We start from the raw sequence: 13,551 nt of genomic DNA on the forward strand, positions 1-13,551 counted from the left end.
TTAAAAATTGATGACTCATCATTTTTAAAAAAAAAAAAATCAAAAATCTGAATAAAAATTGAATTATGATTTTTTTATTTAAAAAATTGATGACGTGACCGAATTATAATTGGCTACGTGTCAAAATGGTTTTGCAAAACCACTATTAAAAAATAATAGTCAAACTTTTAGCTGATGGCATAAATAAATCTTTTCTGAAAATTTAATAACATATTTGAGCCTTTTCCTTTTTTTATTTTTGAAAATGTAATACTTTTTAAACAAGATTGAACTCGTTGATATCATGCCCAATAAAAATGTAATATAACATTGATTTGGTTTAAAGACAACAAGGTGAATATCTTGTAGCATAATATTTTCCAATTTCTTAAAGTCTTCAGACATTGGGTTTTCAAATTGTTTCCATTGGATTGTTGGAATTACAATATACCAATATTATAATAAAAAGACGACTTAAACTATTAGACATTTGATAACAGGAAGCCTCCAACATGCATTCGACCAAACTATTATCATCAGTGTCACATATACTCCGTAATTAAAACTTATGTCATCGTTATTTAACACCTTATCGTCACGCTTAATTCAAATTAGATTATCAGCTCAACACTTGTTGAACATGAGTAATGACGAAAATAGCCCTTCTTAGGGCACTTGTATGTATAGAGAATTAAAACTGAAAACTGACCGTTTGTTCACGTTGGTTGAGCTTCGTCATAACATGGGCTCTATAAAGTACCATTTATCACGTGGGTATTGATTGGGGATATGCTTCAACCATTTTCCAATTTTCATTAAATTTCAATTTGAGATAAACAAATTCCATTAGTTTCCTAAACGAATAAGTAATGAATGAAATTTATTTTTTTAAAACTAAAAATTACATAAAAACCTTATCTTAAGCCTAATCTATTCCCAAAAAGACTAAATTAAGCGTAAATTGGAAATCACTCAGATTTACCATCACACTCAACACAAAAGACTCACAAAAACAAAACAAGAAAGAAACCCAGAAGTTTCGTCTATTAACGAGTACGGTTCAAGATTTTCCCTTTTACCCTCCTTCCATTTCTTGGATTTTCAAGAAAATGGGGGTTTCTAAAACTTCAAAAGCTACAATCTTTCTAGGGTTTCTTTGGCTGAACCTGTTTCAATCAGTAGTGGGTCGTTTCGTGGTGGAAAAAAACAGCTTAAGGGTCGTTTCACCTGATGATATTAAAGGCACTTACGATAGTGCAATCGGAAACTTTGGGATTCCACAATATGGAGGTAGTATTCCTGGGACTGTGGTTTATCCAAAGGAAAATCGAAAGGGGTGTCGAAATTTTGAGGATTCTGGGACTTCTTTTAAGTCTAAGTCTGGTGCTATGCCCACTTTTGTTCTCGTCGATCGCGGAGGTATGTAGTAGATGCTCGCTATTGGCTCAGCTTACCTAGCTCTTTGTAGAATTTTTTAATCAATTTTATATAATTTATTGTGTGTTCGATTGAAATGGTTGTGAATAGAGTAGAATGGGATATTGGGATTCATATAGTCGACCTGGCTTATTTGATTATGAGGCATAGCTGTAGTTATTGACTTGGTCCTTGTCTTTATTGTTGTTGGTTTGGGGAATTTTTTTGTTGTCATTTTTTTTTGGATTGTATCAGTAGTTTTTGCTAATAAAGGTGATGATACTTAAAGTTGATAGCTTAATTGTTGAAGTCCTATTGCTTTTCTTACTGTTTGTAAGTGGCATATCATTTGTAGTGCTTCTTTTAGTATTTCTAATAGTGGCTGATAAATTTTATGCAGCTTTTAGTTGGACTGGATTACATAGGCTTACCCTTATAGTTGATTTTGAATCCCTCAACACTTTTGGTTCTCTTTTTTTAATTTAATTTTACAATTTGGAGGTGTAATTTGGATCCCAAAAGGAGTCAATAGTTCACTGATACTTTGAGAAGTAATCGGGGATTGAAAAAGAAAGTGGATGTAATCATTTGTAGTTAGAAAGAGGTCGTTTGTAAAATTATCAAAAGTTATGGGGAGTTGCCATTTTTCTTGTTGGCAGATTGCTTTTTTGCTCTGAAGGTCTGGAATGCACAAAATGCGGGTGCTGCTGCAGTTCTAGTTGCTGATGATGTCGATGAAAGATTGATAACCATGGACTCGCCTGAAGCAGATGGTTCTTCTGCAAAATACATTGAAAACATAACAATACCATCTGCCCTCATTGAAAAGAGCTTTGCAGAGAAGTTGAAGAAAGCTGTAAGTGCAGGGGAAATGGTTAATGTGAATCTTGATTGGAGAGAAGCTGTGCCACACCCAGATGATCGTGTGGAGTATGAGCTCTGGACAAGTAGCAATGATGAATGTGGCTTCAAATGTGACATGTTGATGAAATATGTCAAAGATTTCAAAGGTGCAGCACAAATTCTCGAGAAAGGTGGATATACTCAATTCACTCCGCATTATATTACTTGGTATTGCCCTCAGGCATTCACTGTCAGCAAGCAATGCAAGTCTCAATGTATCAACCATGGAAGATATTGTGCTCCTGATCCTGAACAAGATTTCAGCTCTGGATATGAAGGGAAGGACGTTGTTGTTGAGAACTTGAGGCAGTTGTGTGTTTTTAAAGTGGCCAATGAGACAAATAAGCCATGGGTGTGGTGGGATTATGTGACTGATTTTCAGATTCGGTGTCCCATGAAGGAGAAAAAATATAACAAGGAATGTGCTGATGCTGTTATCAAGTCTTTAGGTATTAAATGCTTCCCCTCAATGCCCTCCAATTATCATCAGTGAACAGATAACAGATTAATGTCAATATTTCCTATCTGCAGGTCTTGATTCAAGAAAGATTGAGAAGTGTATGGGAGACCCTAATGCTGATGAGGACAACCCCGTTCTGAAAGAAGAGCAGGATGCCCAAGCAAGTTTCTTTATCTTTCCTAAACGTTTAAAACAGATTAACTTTGTGCAAACACTTAGAAAAGTAGAATTCCTATGCAGATTGGTAAAGGAACAAGAGGAGATGTCACCATATTACCTACTCTTGTTGTCAACAATCGACAATATCGAGGTTAGTGCACACACTTACTCCTGTCTTCAACTGAGAACCTTTATTCTTTCTTTCTTAATGCTTCTTCTTTCAGGGAAATTGGAGAAGGGTGCTGTTTTGAAGGCTATTTGTGCTGGTTTTGAGGAGACTACTGAGCCTGCAGTTTGTCTGAGCGATGGTGAGTGCACATGATTCTTAAATCTAAATATCAACTAGATGTTTAATCACAACATATAATGTTCTTTCTTTTATAACAGATGTGGAGACAAATGAATGCCTGGATAATAATGGTGGCTGCTGGAAAGACAAGGCTGCTAATATCACTGCCTGCAAGGTTCTTGCATTGAATTGTGGAATTTTCACAACAGTTTCTGTATCAAATTTTCTAACAATCCCTGTTCTCTTTCTCTTTTCTTATTAACTATTAATCTGTATGAGCAGGACACATTTCGTGGTAGAGTGTGTGAATGTCCTGTGGTTGATGGTGTTCAGTTCAAAGGAGATGGTTATAGCTCTTGTACCGGTAAACTAACACCTTTGCTCCATCTATCCATTTTGAAATGATGGTTATGCTAATTATGGATCATCCAAGTGCTGTAAATTCAAGAGTAGCAAATACTAAAATTGTATGTCTGTATGTTATTCGATCAGAAAAACAAATAGGTAAATATTCTAAGAATATTCTTTTTTGTGCATGCAACCGTACATTGGTTTGTCTTTTTTCTTATTTATAAAATCAAATCCAAGTAATGTCCTAGCAAACCTTCTGTCAATAATGATATAGTATTCATCAGTTAGCAGAAGTCTGGGTTGATTACCAAGCTAGTATCGAGGTGTACTTGATGTTATCCGCGTAAATGTTTCTATCATTTGGCTCTCTTTGATAGATTGTCTAGGGCCAGCAGAGTTTGTTGAGGATTGCTCCCTCTCTAACTATTGTAGACCTGTTGGTGTGAAATACATCATTTTATCTCAGGAGGCTGGGTCAGGTTGTCTTTGCATTTATCCTTTTGGACTCCTAAGGCAAAGGTGGATAGAGTATGATGATGGTTGTTACCCGGGCACAAGCTAAAATGAAGTACAACTTAGATGCACATAAATTTCGTTAGAAGCAAACTTCACATATTTGTTATGAAAAATGACTGCAGGTATTAATAAGATGATTGAAACTAACCCAGTTTTGGGGGTGACTTTAAACTAGGAAAGCATGTAAAAATAATACCAAAAATCTTCCCTAAAAGAAATAAAGAAAAGTTTCCTAATATAGAACCAAAACACACCCACTTTTGGATGTGACCCAAAATGGGCATGAGAAGCAGCTCCTAAGCAGCCCCTTTGGGTTTTAATTTGCTGCCATATGGGCATGCATGGCAGCCCATTTTTGGGCAGTATTTAAGTCCCTTTGTGGGCTTGATTTTCAGCTCTTTATATACTACTCCCTCTATTCACTTTTACTTGTCACTTATTCCTAAATAGATTTTCATTTTACTTGTCAATTTTGACATATCAAGAAAAAACAATAAACTTTTTCATGTTTTACCCTCAGCGTTAAATACTTATTTTCCAAGACATCATTTTATAGGGGATAGTTTGGTAAAATTCCTATATCATATAATTATTTTCTTAATGGGTGTAACAAGTAAAAGTGAACAAAGGAAGTATTAAAGAAATGAATTTATTTTGTGAAAAGTATGATCTAAAAAGTCTAGCTCTCAGAGGTTGAATACAGTTCATATCTGATTACTTGAGAAACATTTGTCTTAATGTTTCTTCTTTCCTCAATCTTTTCTACTCCCTTTGTCCTAGTTTATATGTCTCACTTTTCTTTTTAGTTAGTTCCAAAAAGAATGACACATTTTTATATTAAGTAATAATTTAACTTTAAAATGTCTATTTTATTGTTAATAAAATGAGTTATAGCGACAAAAATTTCTATATATTTATTTTAGGCCACAAGTTTTAAAAGTCTTCCTTTCTTAAACTCTGTGCCGATTCAAAGTACCTCACATAAAATGGGATGGAAAATGGGACGGAGGGAGTATTTCTTTTTATTTTTGAATACGCAATTTTCCCGTCTCATATTATTATGTTGAGACTTCAATAATCTAATCCACCATCTTCAGCAAGTGGACGTGGGCGATGCAAACTCAACAATGGAGGCTGTTGGCATGACACTCGAGATGGTCACACTTTCTCTGCTTGTGTGGTTAGTTACTCATCTCTTGTATCTTCACTTTGTTATATGTATCTCCACATCCCATTTTCAAACTGGTTCAGATTTGAATGCTTAGCATGTTCTAACAGGATAACGAGGAGGGCAAGTGCACCTGTCCTCCAGGGTTTAAAGGTGATGGTGTTAAAAGCTGTGAAGGTAAGCGGTTTTTCTTGATTATGATGAAGTTATTGTATTAGGGAATAAGCTGGTTCCCTGCCCCCCAAACCCCACAACAACCCCCATGCGCCTGCAAGGGATGTGCTGAATTGCTGCTGGGAATTAGATAACCGGCAAACATTGTACGAGATGAGCTTTTTGTGTATGCAAACTGAGATCTATCATTGGTATTTCACTTTAACCTCTATCATTGTGTATTGTGTTTCCACTTCATAGATATTGATGAATGTAGAGAAAAGAAAGCATGTCAATGCCCTGAATGCAGCTGCAAAAATACATGGGGCAGTTATGAGTGCAGTTGCAGTGGGGAACTACTGTACATCAGAGACCATGATACCTGCATAAGTAAGTTCATATAGTCCAGACTTCATTCAGAAATGTGCATAATTTTTCATCCACAGTAAGAATTGGTCAGGACAACTTTCATTTTTAGGCAAGAGAGCTAGGGAAGTCAAATCGGCATGGGCTGCAGTTTGGGCTATTTTGATTGGATTGGCTATGGCTGGTGGCGGCGCATATCTTGTGTACAAATACAGATTAAGGGTAAGTTTAGAAATCATTTGGACTTGTATTTTTTATTTTTAATAGTAATTCTTTTTAGAGTATTTGACTTTCCCATGAAAATCTTGGTAAAAATCTTCTACTTTACTTTTAGAAGTTTTAATTGACTGACCCGAGCATTCTCAGTAACTACTATAGGTAGATTGTTTGCTCAAAATAAATGGGTTGCCCCATATCCGAGAATTAATCGTCCTTTTTGTGTTTCAACCCGCTTTAGGAAAGAGTATTCAAATGTTTATCCTCCTTTTTCTTTTAAGTAAACTGTGAAAGAAGAAATATTTATGATATATTATATACTGCTTGATTTTCTATTTCACTCCGACACTAAACACACTTCTCTCTACTTTGTTCCATTATCTGGTGGATAAACGATGGAATAAGTTGAAGATATTTGTTTGTGTATGTCTAACATATGCTTTAATGATGATACTTGGTTAATTAATCATCTCCTTAGCTTATGACTAATGCTGGAAGACAGAAATACAAAACTTGGCAATACGCTTGTTTCTGGACATTGCTTGTTTGTTTGGATACACACTAATATCTCCTTTGCCATTACATCCTCAGTCATACATGGATTCAGAGATCAGGGCTATTATGGCACAATATATGCCGCTGGACAGCCAAAACGAAGTCCAAAGTCATGTCAACGAGGATCATGCTTGAAATAGATTTCGTCATGCCACCAGATATCCAAGATGAAGTCGAAATGTTGCCAAGCTCGCATTGCAGATGGAAAATATTGTCCGTAATTATTCTTGTGAGAAATTGGATGAAGTGGCAGATTCAGATTCATTTGCCTTCTGTTTCTGATATAGAAACTGAAAGTAAATTCTTACATCTGTTATATACAGGGGATAATAAAGACAACGTAAGATTGTTGTTTTGTTGTTTTCTTTCTTTTAATTTATCTGCTACTCCCCTCTCATTTTATGATGTATCGTTGAGGGTCTTGTAATAGGCATCAGTTTAGGGTCAGGATAAAGAGTTTGTGGTAGGATTTGCAGCTGTAATATGGATGAGTTGTATCACCATAAATTTAAGTTGGTGCATGCAGTCATGTAAAATTGCGTCTCCTTTTCGTCACGACTCACAAGTACTTCTGTTGTCTTAAAGAGGCTCACACTATTAGAAGCTGTGAGATATGTGAAGCAGGGTTACACTAGAACATGTAAATCTTGCTGAATGATATCCGTTGTTCCACTATGCCTTGTTGCATGAATGTTACTGTTGTAAGGCCTGGTTTAAGTTTCGTTTATAGGATTCTAGATCTAACGAAGTTGTGTTCACAGTCTGATATTTGTGAATTTTACCCCATCTTTAGTTTGTACAATCTAAGACACTTGCCCATGAAAGAGTCTTAACCCTGTGATACATCATAATATTCATATGGTATTGATTTTCAATGCATGTAACTTAACTTCCTAATGATCAACATCATAAGAAAATGCTAAACAAATAGGAAAAATAAAAACAATAAAGAACTTCCCATTATGTTTCCATAGAGAGGAACTTATTACACTTGAAAATGTTTTGATGATTAGTTGATAATGGATAACACGACAGACAAAGTGTTTTAGTTTTAAAGTGTTAATTATTAACTAGACAATTATACAAATGGCAATAAATTATATGTATGATAATGCTCTCCAACTGCAATTAACCTGAATGCCTTTTAGCTGAATTCATCAATCCTCCAAATTTACGATTTTGGATTTGGAATTCCAATCTTCAGATCAAGTCCAATGTCCATTCCGTTGTATGCTATGGGAGAATACATCCATAGATCATCAGAGCTCAACAGCTACAAAAACACCAAAACAAAAATCATAATAATTAGCAGTGAATTCAGGATTCTATAATGAGTTTGATCGTGTTATCAATCTGTAAATATGTTGTGAAGAGAAAATATGAGTTACCTTGATTTGAAGTTGCAAAAATTTGACATACTGGACAGCCTCTTCAAGCATGGTGCTAATATCAACCTGTCATGAAAACTCTTGCTAATCAGATTCCAGTTTTAACACAACACATCATTAGTTTCATTGAGTATAACATATACCTTTGTTCCGTTAGGGACGAGACTCTGCAAGATCCTCAATCTCTCGTTAATTCTCTCTCTTCTTTTCTGTAATAAGAGAAAAGGCTTATTAAAGACCAACATTTTAGACGAATTTGGATAACATGAATTGCAATGCAGTTGATACTTACCCTTGCATACAGACTCTGAGGATCTGTTGCTGAGCCTCTGTTGGCTCTGGATTTTCCATTGGGCAAAGAAACTCCTTTTGAGTTATCGCTCGAAGCTAATCCATATATATCATAACTAGAAACATTAGATTCATCTTCTGAACAGCAACTAAATGAGCTCTGTCTATGAAGCACAGTATTATTATTGTTTCCAGTCTCCTCATCATCAGCAACACTACTCTTCATGTTCTTCTTTGGTTTTACGCTTCTCTTGTTCTTCTGGAAATATATATGTATACAAGTAACAAATAATTAATGAGATGATGAAACATTACAAATATTTGAGTTCAGATGACACACTCACATGATCAACAGGCGAATGTGATCTTTTCTTAGAGCCTTCTGATTGATGCATTTGATCGTATTCTCTTCCTAGCTGCAAGCTCTTTCCATGAAGAACAGATTCAGACATAATGTTTTCACCTGATTCAATACTGTCATTGTTCACTTGTTTGTTCAAAAATTCAACTGCATCCGCTTCGATTAAATTGTTAGTTGGAGGCAAATGACTACTCTGTTCCATTGTCATTGAAGTTGTCAATAACATTGGCTGAAAATTATTAGTACTAGTTGGGAAATGGTACATGCTACTATTAGTATGATGTTGAGAAGAAAAAATTGAAACTTCACTACTTCCTCCAATGTTTGATTCATGATTTGTCCAAAAATTTGGAAGTCCACTACTAGGTAGTTGTTGTTCATTTGGACAGGCACCAAATAACTGCGCCATGAAATTCGCCTCCTCGGTAGAACATGTTCCACTTAAGGAACTCCATTCACCTTCAGACATGGCTACCACAGGTTCCATTCTATTTTTTTCTGATTATACAGGGAGATGTTCGATATTATCGATATGTATCCTTCTATATTATTAGGGATAGAGGCTTATACTTGAACGTTTAGGTGTATATATATATATATATATCTATGTAAGAATATTCCTTCATATAACAAAAAACAAATGTAGGAATGTGACAGTGGATATATTGACTTTGTTTGGTACTCACTGTATTTCAATATTTTATGACTTGGTAAAGCCCAATTCTTTTGAACTAGCAATCATTTGTTAATGATGGGCCAACTATAATTAAGACAGGCTCTACAACAAAAATAGTTTTTAGCGCTAATAAAATACACATTTAGTGACATTTGTTAATCGTCATACGGTCCAATGTCTGACATTTGGAATGAAAACTGATTGCCACTAAAAATAGTTATGTGAGCTAACAATAAAATGATTAATGAACTCTTGAGAGGCCTTAAACAGCATGAATTTGAACTCCAATAATAAATAAGTGTAAGAGAAAATGATTGAAACATAAAATCATATAGTATTTGATGAAAGGATAAAATGTTATTATCAAAAGCAATGAAGTTAGGTAAAGATAGAATTAAGTGAGATATCATTTGGTGAAGTAGATACTGCAGAGAATCATATCTGGCAATCTATAGAACGTGCGGGGTCTTTTATTCATAAATAAAATATTAATGAAAATGACAACATCCTCAAATAAAACATAGATCGTGATGGGTGAGGACATTTAAACTATTTGCTGCTTCACAGAAAGTCTTCTACCTCACTACCGGTCGCACAACTAGAATTTAAAGTTCATGAATCTTGAATTCTAATCTTTAAGTTAATGAGTTCTGAATTCTAATTTTTTCAATTTTAAGTTTTTATGAGTTTTGGATTCTAATCTTTTTAATTTGAAGTTTAGGAGTTCTGAATTATCTTTTCAACTTACTCCTCTATATTTTGTATTTTTATTTAACGTTCATAATTTCTTAAAGCCACAAATATTTTTGGACGTTTTTTAAAATGTGGAAATAGAAAGGAAGAGGTCAAGCCAACCTTTCACATACGTGTAATTGAAACCTGCTTTTTACATGGTCAAATCAATTTGGAATAGTAATAGAAAATTTTAGCATTCATTTGATTTGATTTATAAACGCAAAGAATTCACCTAACTAAAACTTCACGAATATGAACGTAAAGAAGCAAACCAGGATAAAGCAATAACAATATGATGTAAGAAACAAGTATTTGTATAAAGTTTAAACTGAAGGGAAAACAAGAAATAAAGACTCATTGAAAAGAAAAGATTGATTTTTTCATCTTCTAAGACTCAACTTAATTAAACTTGGGTGAATTTTTTATATATATATATGGCTCTAGAAGGTAAAAGTCATCTCTCACACACAAAGTGAAAGATAACTTTTGACTTTCTTGAGTAATCAAGATTTTCTAATATGAAATTATCTAGTAGATCTTATTGATAGTATCTTATTAAAAATATATTGGCCTATTGAGACTTTAGATTTTCTGAAAATAGACAAATAAAAACATATCTCAAATCACATCAAAAAAATATCTGGTATTGGACAAAAGCATACTTTTTAGCTAACTTGAGTGATAGGAAAAGATAAAAACTTAGTTGCATCGAGTGTTTACATAAATATATGAGACATATTTTTTACACATATATTTTTGTTATTAAATTAAATAGTTAATTTATACTCATAATTTTCTTAACTTACGATTTTAATCATAATAAATTAAAAGTTACACGATGACTATTTCCCTTCATCATTCAATCATAATAAATTAAAAGTTACACGATGACTATTTCCCTTCATCATTCTAAATTGTGCTTCATATTTTTCACATATTGTTTGCTTGGGTGAATGCAGCAAAGGGTCTTGGCATAACATTAGGATTATAATTCACACATAAAATTATTCAAATAAGACTAATGTTGTTGGAACAGATTACTTGAAGTTATTAAATATATACTTTATAGTTTAATATATTTAACAAAAAGCAGAAAGGAGGAACATTGTTGGTTATGGACTGACCTAATTTCTTGTCTGCTTGTGTAGTTATATTTGTGAATTATTTATATGAAAAATAGCTGTCTAGCTGGTGGACCTAGCCTCATAAACTATAAATATTGATTGTGTAAATAATTTTTAGAAAAAGCGTATATAATTGAATTTAGCAAAAATTTGAGAGCAATTTAATAACATTATGGTTTTCAATATATCAAATTTCAATATAGATAAAAATAAATTAGTTTGTAACCAATGATAAATATTACTTCTTCGTCAAATATTACTTTTTCGTCTCATTTTATGTGGCACCATTTTCTGTTTGATTCGTATAAAAAAGAATATCACATTTTTTTTATATTGTAAATATTTAAATATACAATTCCTCTTTTATCTTTGTTGGTCTCGTTAAAAATTAGTACTCCAATACATTTATAAGGAGAGAGAAGAAGTATTTTTCAATGACGGTCTTTTTTAAAGCAATTTTTATAAATATTTCAAATTTTCATTTATTTTTTAAATTTAGTGTCCGAGGAAATATTGTTACATAAAATGGGACGGAGGAAGCATGTGTCATGACATGTAACAATTTATAACAACCAACAAGTGTCAATGGCTCATTACTTCATTATATTTTTATTGAGCCAAAGATTCCGGCGGTGTTAACGCTTCAACACGCGTCGCACTACCAGTAAAATAGGGACTTCTTCCACCATTTTTTAACAATATTTATGAATCAAATTTAATTTATGTGCACTAATAATCCAAGAAAATTTTATATCAACAGAGAGTTTGATTGGTCGGATAAAAATTAAAATAATTCTGGAATAAAATAATATTCATTAACAAAGGTAAAATAAAATAATATATCTCAATGATATTATATTGTCTCCGATTAAACGATCTCTTAAGGTATATTTAGTGCGGAAGAAAATAAAGTTTGATCTAAGTATTGAAAAATTAGTATATCTTTTGTCATAAAACAATTTTTCATAACTGAAAAAAATGATTTTCGTAATAAAAGTAAAGAAAATAAATTCTATAAAAAGCATATGTGTTAATTGTGTTTAACTATTTTCGAACGCACTTCATCTTCACCTTATTCATATTACTCTACCCTCTATCACAAGCGTATTTAGGAGGAGGTCATTTAGTTCACGTAAAATTCGTGCTTTCTTTACGAAATCATATATAGTAGTATTATATTTTTTAAGAAATATTTAAATATAGATGTGTAAACCCATACTCGAAATATTACATATTGTCGTGCGATGATAATTTGGTGCACCTCTGTAAGTGAGATTAGAAATATGAATCTTTTATCTATCTTGTTTTATTTTTCTTTCTAAAATTAGGCAACACATCTCTTAGTGGTTTGGATAGAGAAAAAGAAATTGACCCTATAATTTAAAAACTTAAATGGCTTCCTGTGATAAAAACCTAAATGTCAAATCTAGGGGTGTCAAAAATGATCTCAAACGTAGGTAACCCGCTCAACCTGTTCAGAATTTTAAGAGTTGGGCTCAAGATAATTTGAATTGGGTTCAATCTCAACCTATTCAAACTTAACCCATTTGAAGAGAATTCTTAATTGAGCCCTATTCAATATATGATTTCAACCCGTTTTAAAACTTTTTATTGAGATATGTTTGTATACTGAAAGTATGAATTATTATCTATTTAACATCTTTTAGGATTTATCTACCCTTGTTACTTTTCTAACAAAAATTTTTTGAGCGAAAATTCAAATTGTGATTATAAAAGTTAAATATCAATATGTTAAATTATTGAGATTAATCGAGTCAAATTGAGCGGGTCAAGACCCGACCCGTTTCAGCCCATTGAGCCCAAAGTAAACTTGGGCGGGTCAAGACCCAATCCGATTTCTATTCAATCCATTTTAATATTTTCAATTACAACCCAACCCGCCCATTTGACACCCCTAATCAAACCCATTAAATTTATTTCTTAGATTCATCTTTTCATAAATAATGCACCTATCATCTTAAAATCCTGAATACGCCTCTATCCCAGTCTCACAATCCCTGTCCCCCACCCCTCACAGTAATATGCTGGTTTACTATATTACTATGTTCACATGCAACAATATTTTTGAAAAAGAAAACCCTTTATTTTGTTAGGAAAAAGGATCAGATACATCTTTAGTGTAATTCAACTCGATATAATTGATAATAATTAATTGTTTTATATTTCAAATTATGTTTTTCTACTTGTTATGAAAATATACATGTCTTATAGTAAAAAATAAAATTTATTTTAGTGCCAAAGAATTCAAACTCTAAATGAATATTGCAGATATAAACATTTTTAGAAGAGTGACGCGTGCCGGCCATTGCACGACGTACTTAAATATTCCTTCACATCCAATGATCATATTAATTAAAAAAACCATGCACAATACATTTAAAAACGAGTTGCAATTTCCCATTTTCTATTTATAATATATATTTT

At 32.9% G+C, this 13,551-nt stretch overlaps 2 protein-coding genes across 2 annotated transcripts; one reads left to right on the plus strand and one right to left on the minus strand.

Annotated features, from left to right (window-relative positions):
• The first annotated feature begins 852 nt into the window (after nt 1-852).
• LOC107006633 (vacuolar-sorting receptor 3) lies at nt 853-7,248 on the plus strand. The gene is made up of 12 exons (XM_015205150.2): nt 853-1,398; nt 2,055-2,747; nt 2,830-2,918; nt 2,999-3,068; nt 3,142-3,225; nt 3,305-3,381; nt 3,489-3,570; nt 5,171-5,253; nt 5,352-5,418; nt 5,656-5,784; nt 5,873-5,982; nt 6,568-7,248. Exons 1-12 carry the CDS (start codon nt 1,089-1,091, stop codon nt 6,664-6,666), a joined length of 1,893 nt encoding a protein of 630 aa, XP_015060636.1. The 5' UTR covers nt 853-1,088; the 3' UTR covers nt 6,667-7,248.
• Nucleotides 7,249-7,558: 310 nt separating this feature from the next.
• Nucleotides 7,559-9,110, minus strand: LOC107031577 (transcription factor bHLH84-like). Its single transcript, XM_015232998.2, has 5 exons — nt 8,555-9,110; nt 8,212-8,469; nt 8,063-8,128; nt 7,920-7,985; nt 7,559-7,804 (listed from the first exon to the last, which is right to left on the minus strand). The coding sequence occupies exons 1-5, from the start codon at nt 9,056-9,058 to the stop codon at nt 7,703-7,705; spliced, it is 996 nt and encodes a 331-aa protein (XP_015088484.1). The 5' UTR covers nt 9,059-9,110; the 3' UTR covers nt 7,559-7,702.
• Between the last annotated feature and the right edge of the window lie 4,441 nt (nt 9,111-13,551).

The sequence above is a fragment of the Solanum pennellii genome, chromosome 1 (assembly GCF_001406875.1).
Source record: "Solanum pennellii chromosome 1, SPENNV200".
NCBI classification, from domain to species: Eukaryota; Viridiplantae; Streptophyta; class Magnoliopsida; order Solanales; family Solanaceae; genus Solanum; species Solanum pennellii.

What these genes read in the sequence shown, in the direction of transcription:
- LOC107006633 (XM_015205150.2), top strand. Translation starts at nt 1,089, where the DNA reads ATGGGGGTTTCTAAAACTTCAAAAGCTACAATCTTTCTAGGGTTTCTT. An exon ending in AAGAAGAGCAGGATGCCCAA is followed by an intron (nt 2,919 to 2,998) that starts GCAAGTTTCTTT and finishes ATTCCTATGCAG; the next exon opens with ATTGGTAAAGGAACAAGAGG. An exon ending in TGGTTATAGCTCTTGTACCG is followed by an intron (nt 3,571 to 5,170) that starts GTAAACTAACAC and finishes CACCATCTTCAG; the next exon opens with CAAGTGGACGTGGGCGATGC.
- LOC107031577 (XM_015232998.2), bottom strand. Translation starts at nt 9,058, where the DNA reads ATGGAACCTGTGGTAGCCATGTCTGAAGGTGAATGGAGTTCCTTAAGT. An exon ending in CTCAGAGTCTGTATGCAAGG is followed by an intron (nt 8,129 to 8,211) that starts GTAAGTATCAAC and finishes CTCTTATTACAG; the next exon opens with AAAAGAAGAGAGAGAATTAA. An exon ending in TCGTCCCTAACGGAACAAAG is followed by an intron (nt 7,986 to 8,062) that starts GTATATGTTATA and finishes TTTTCATGACAG; the next exon opens with GTTGATATTAGCACCATGCT.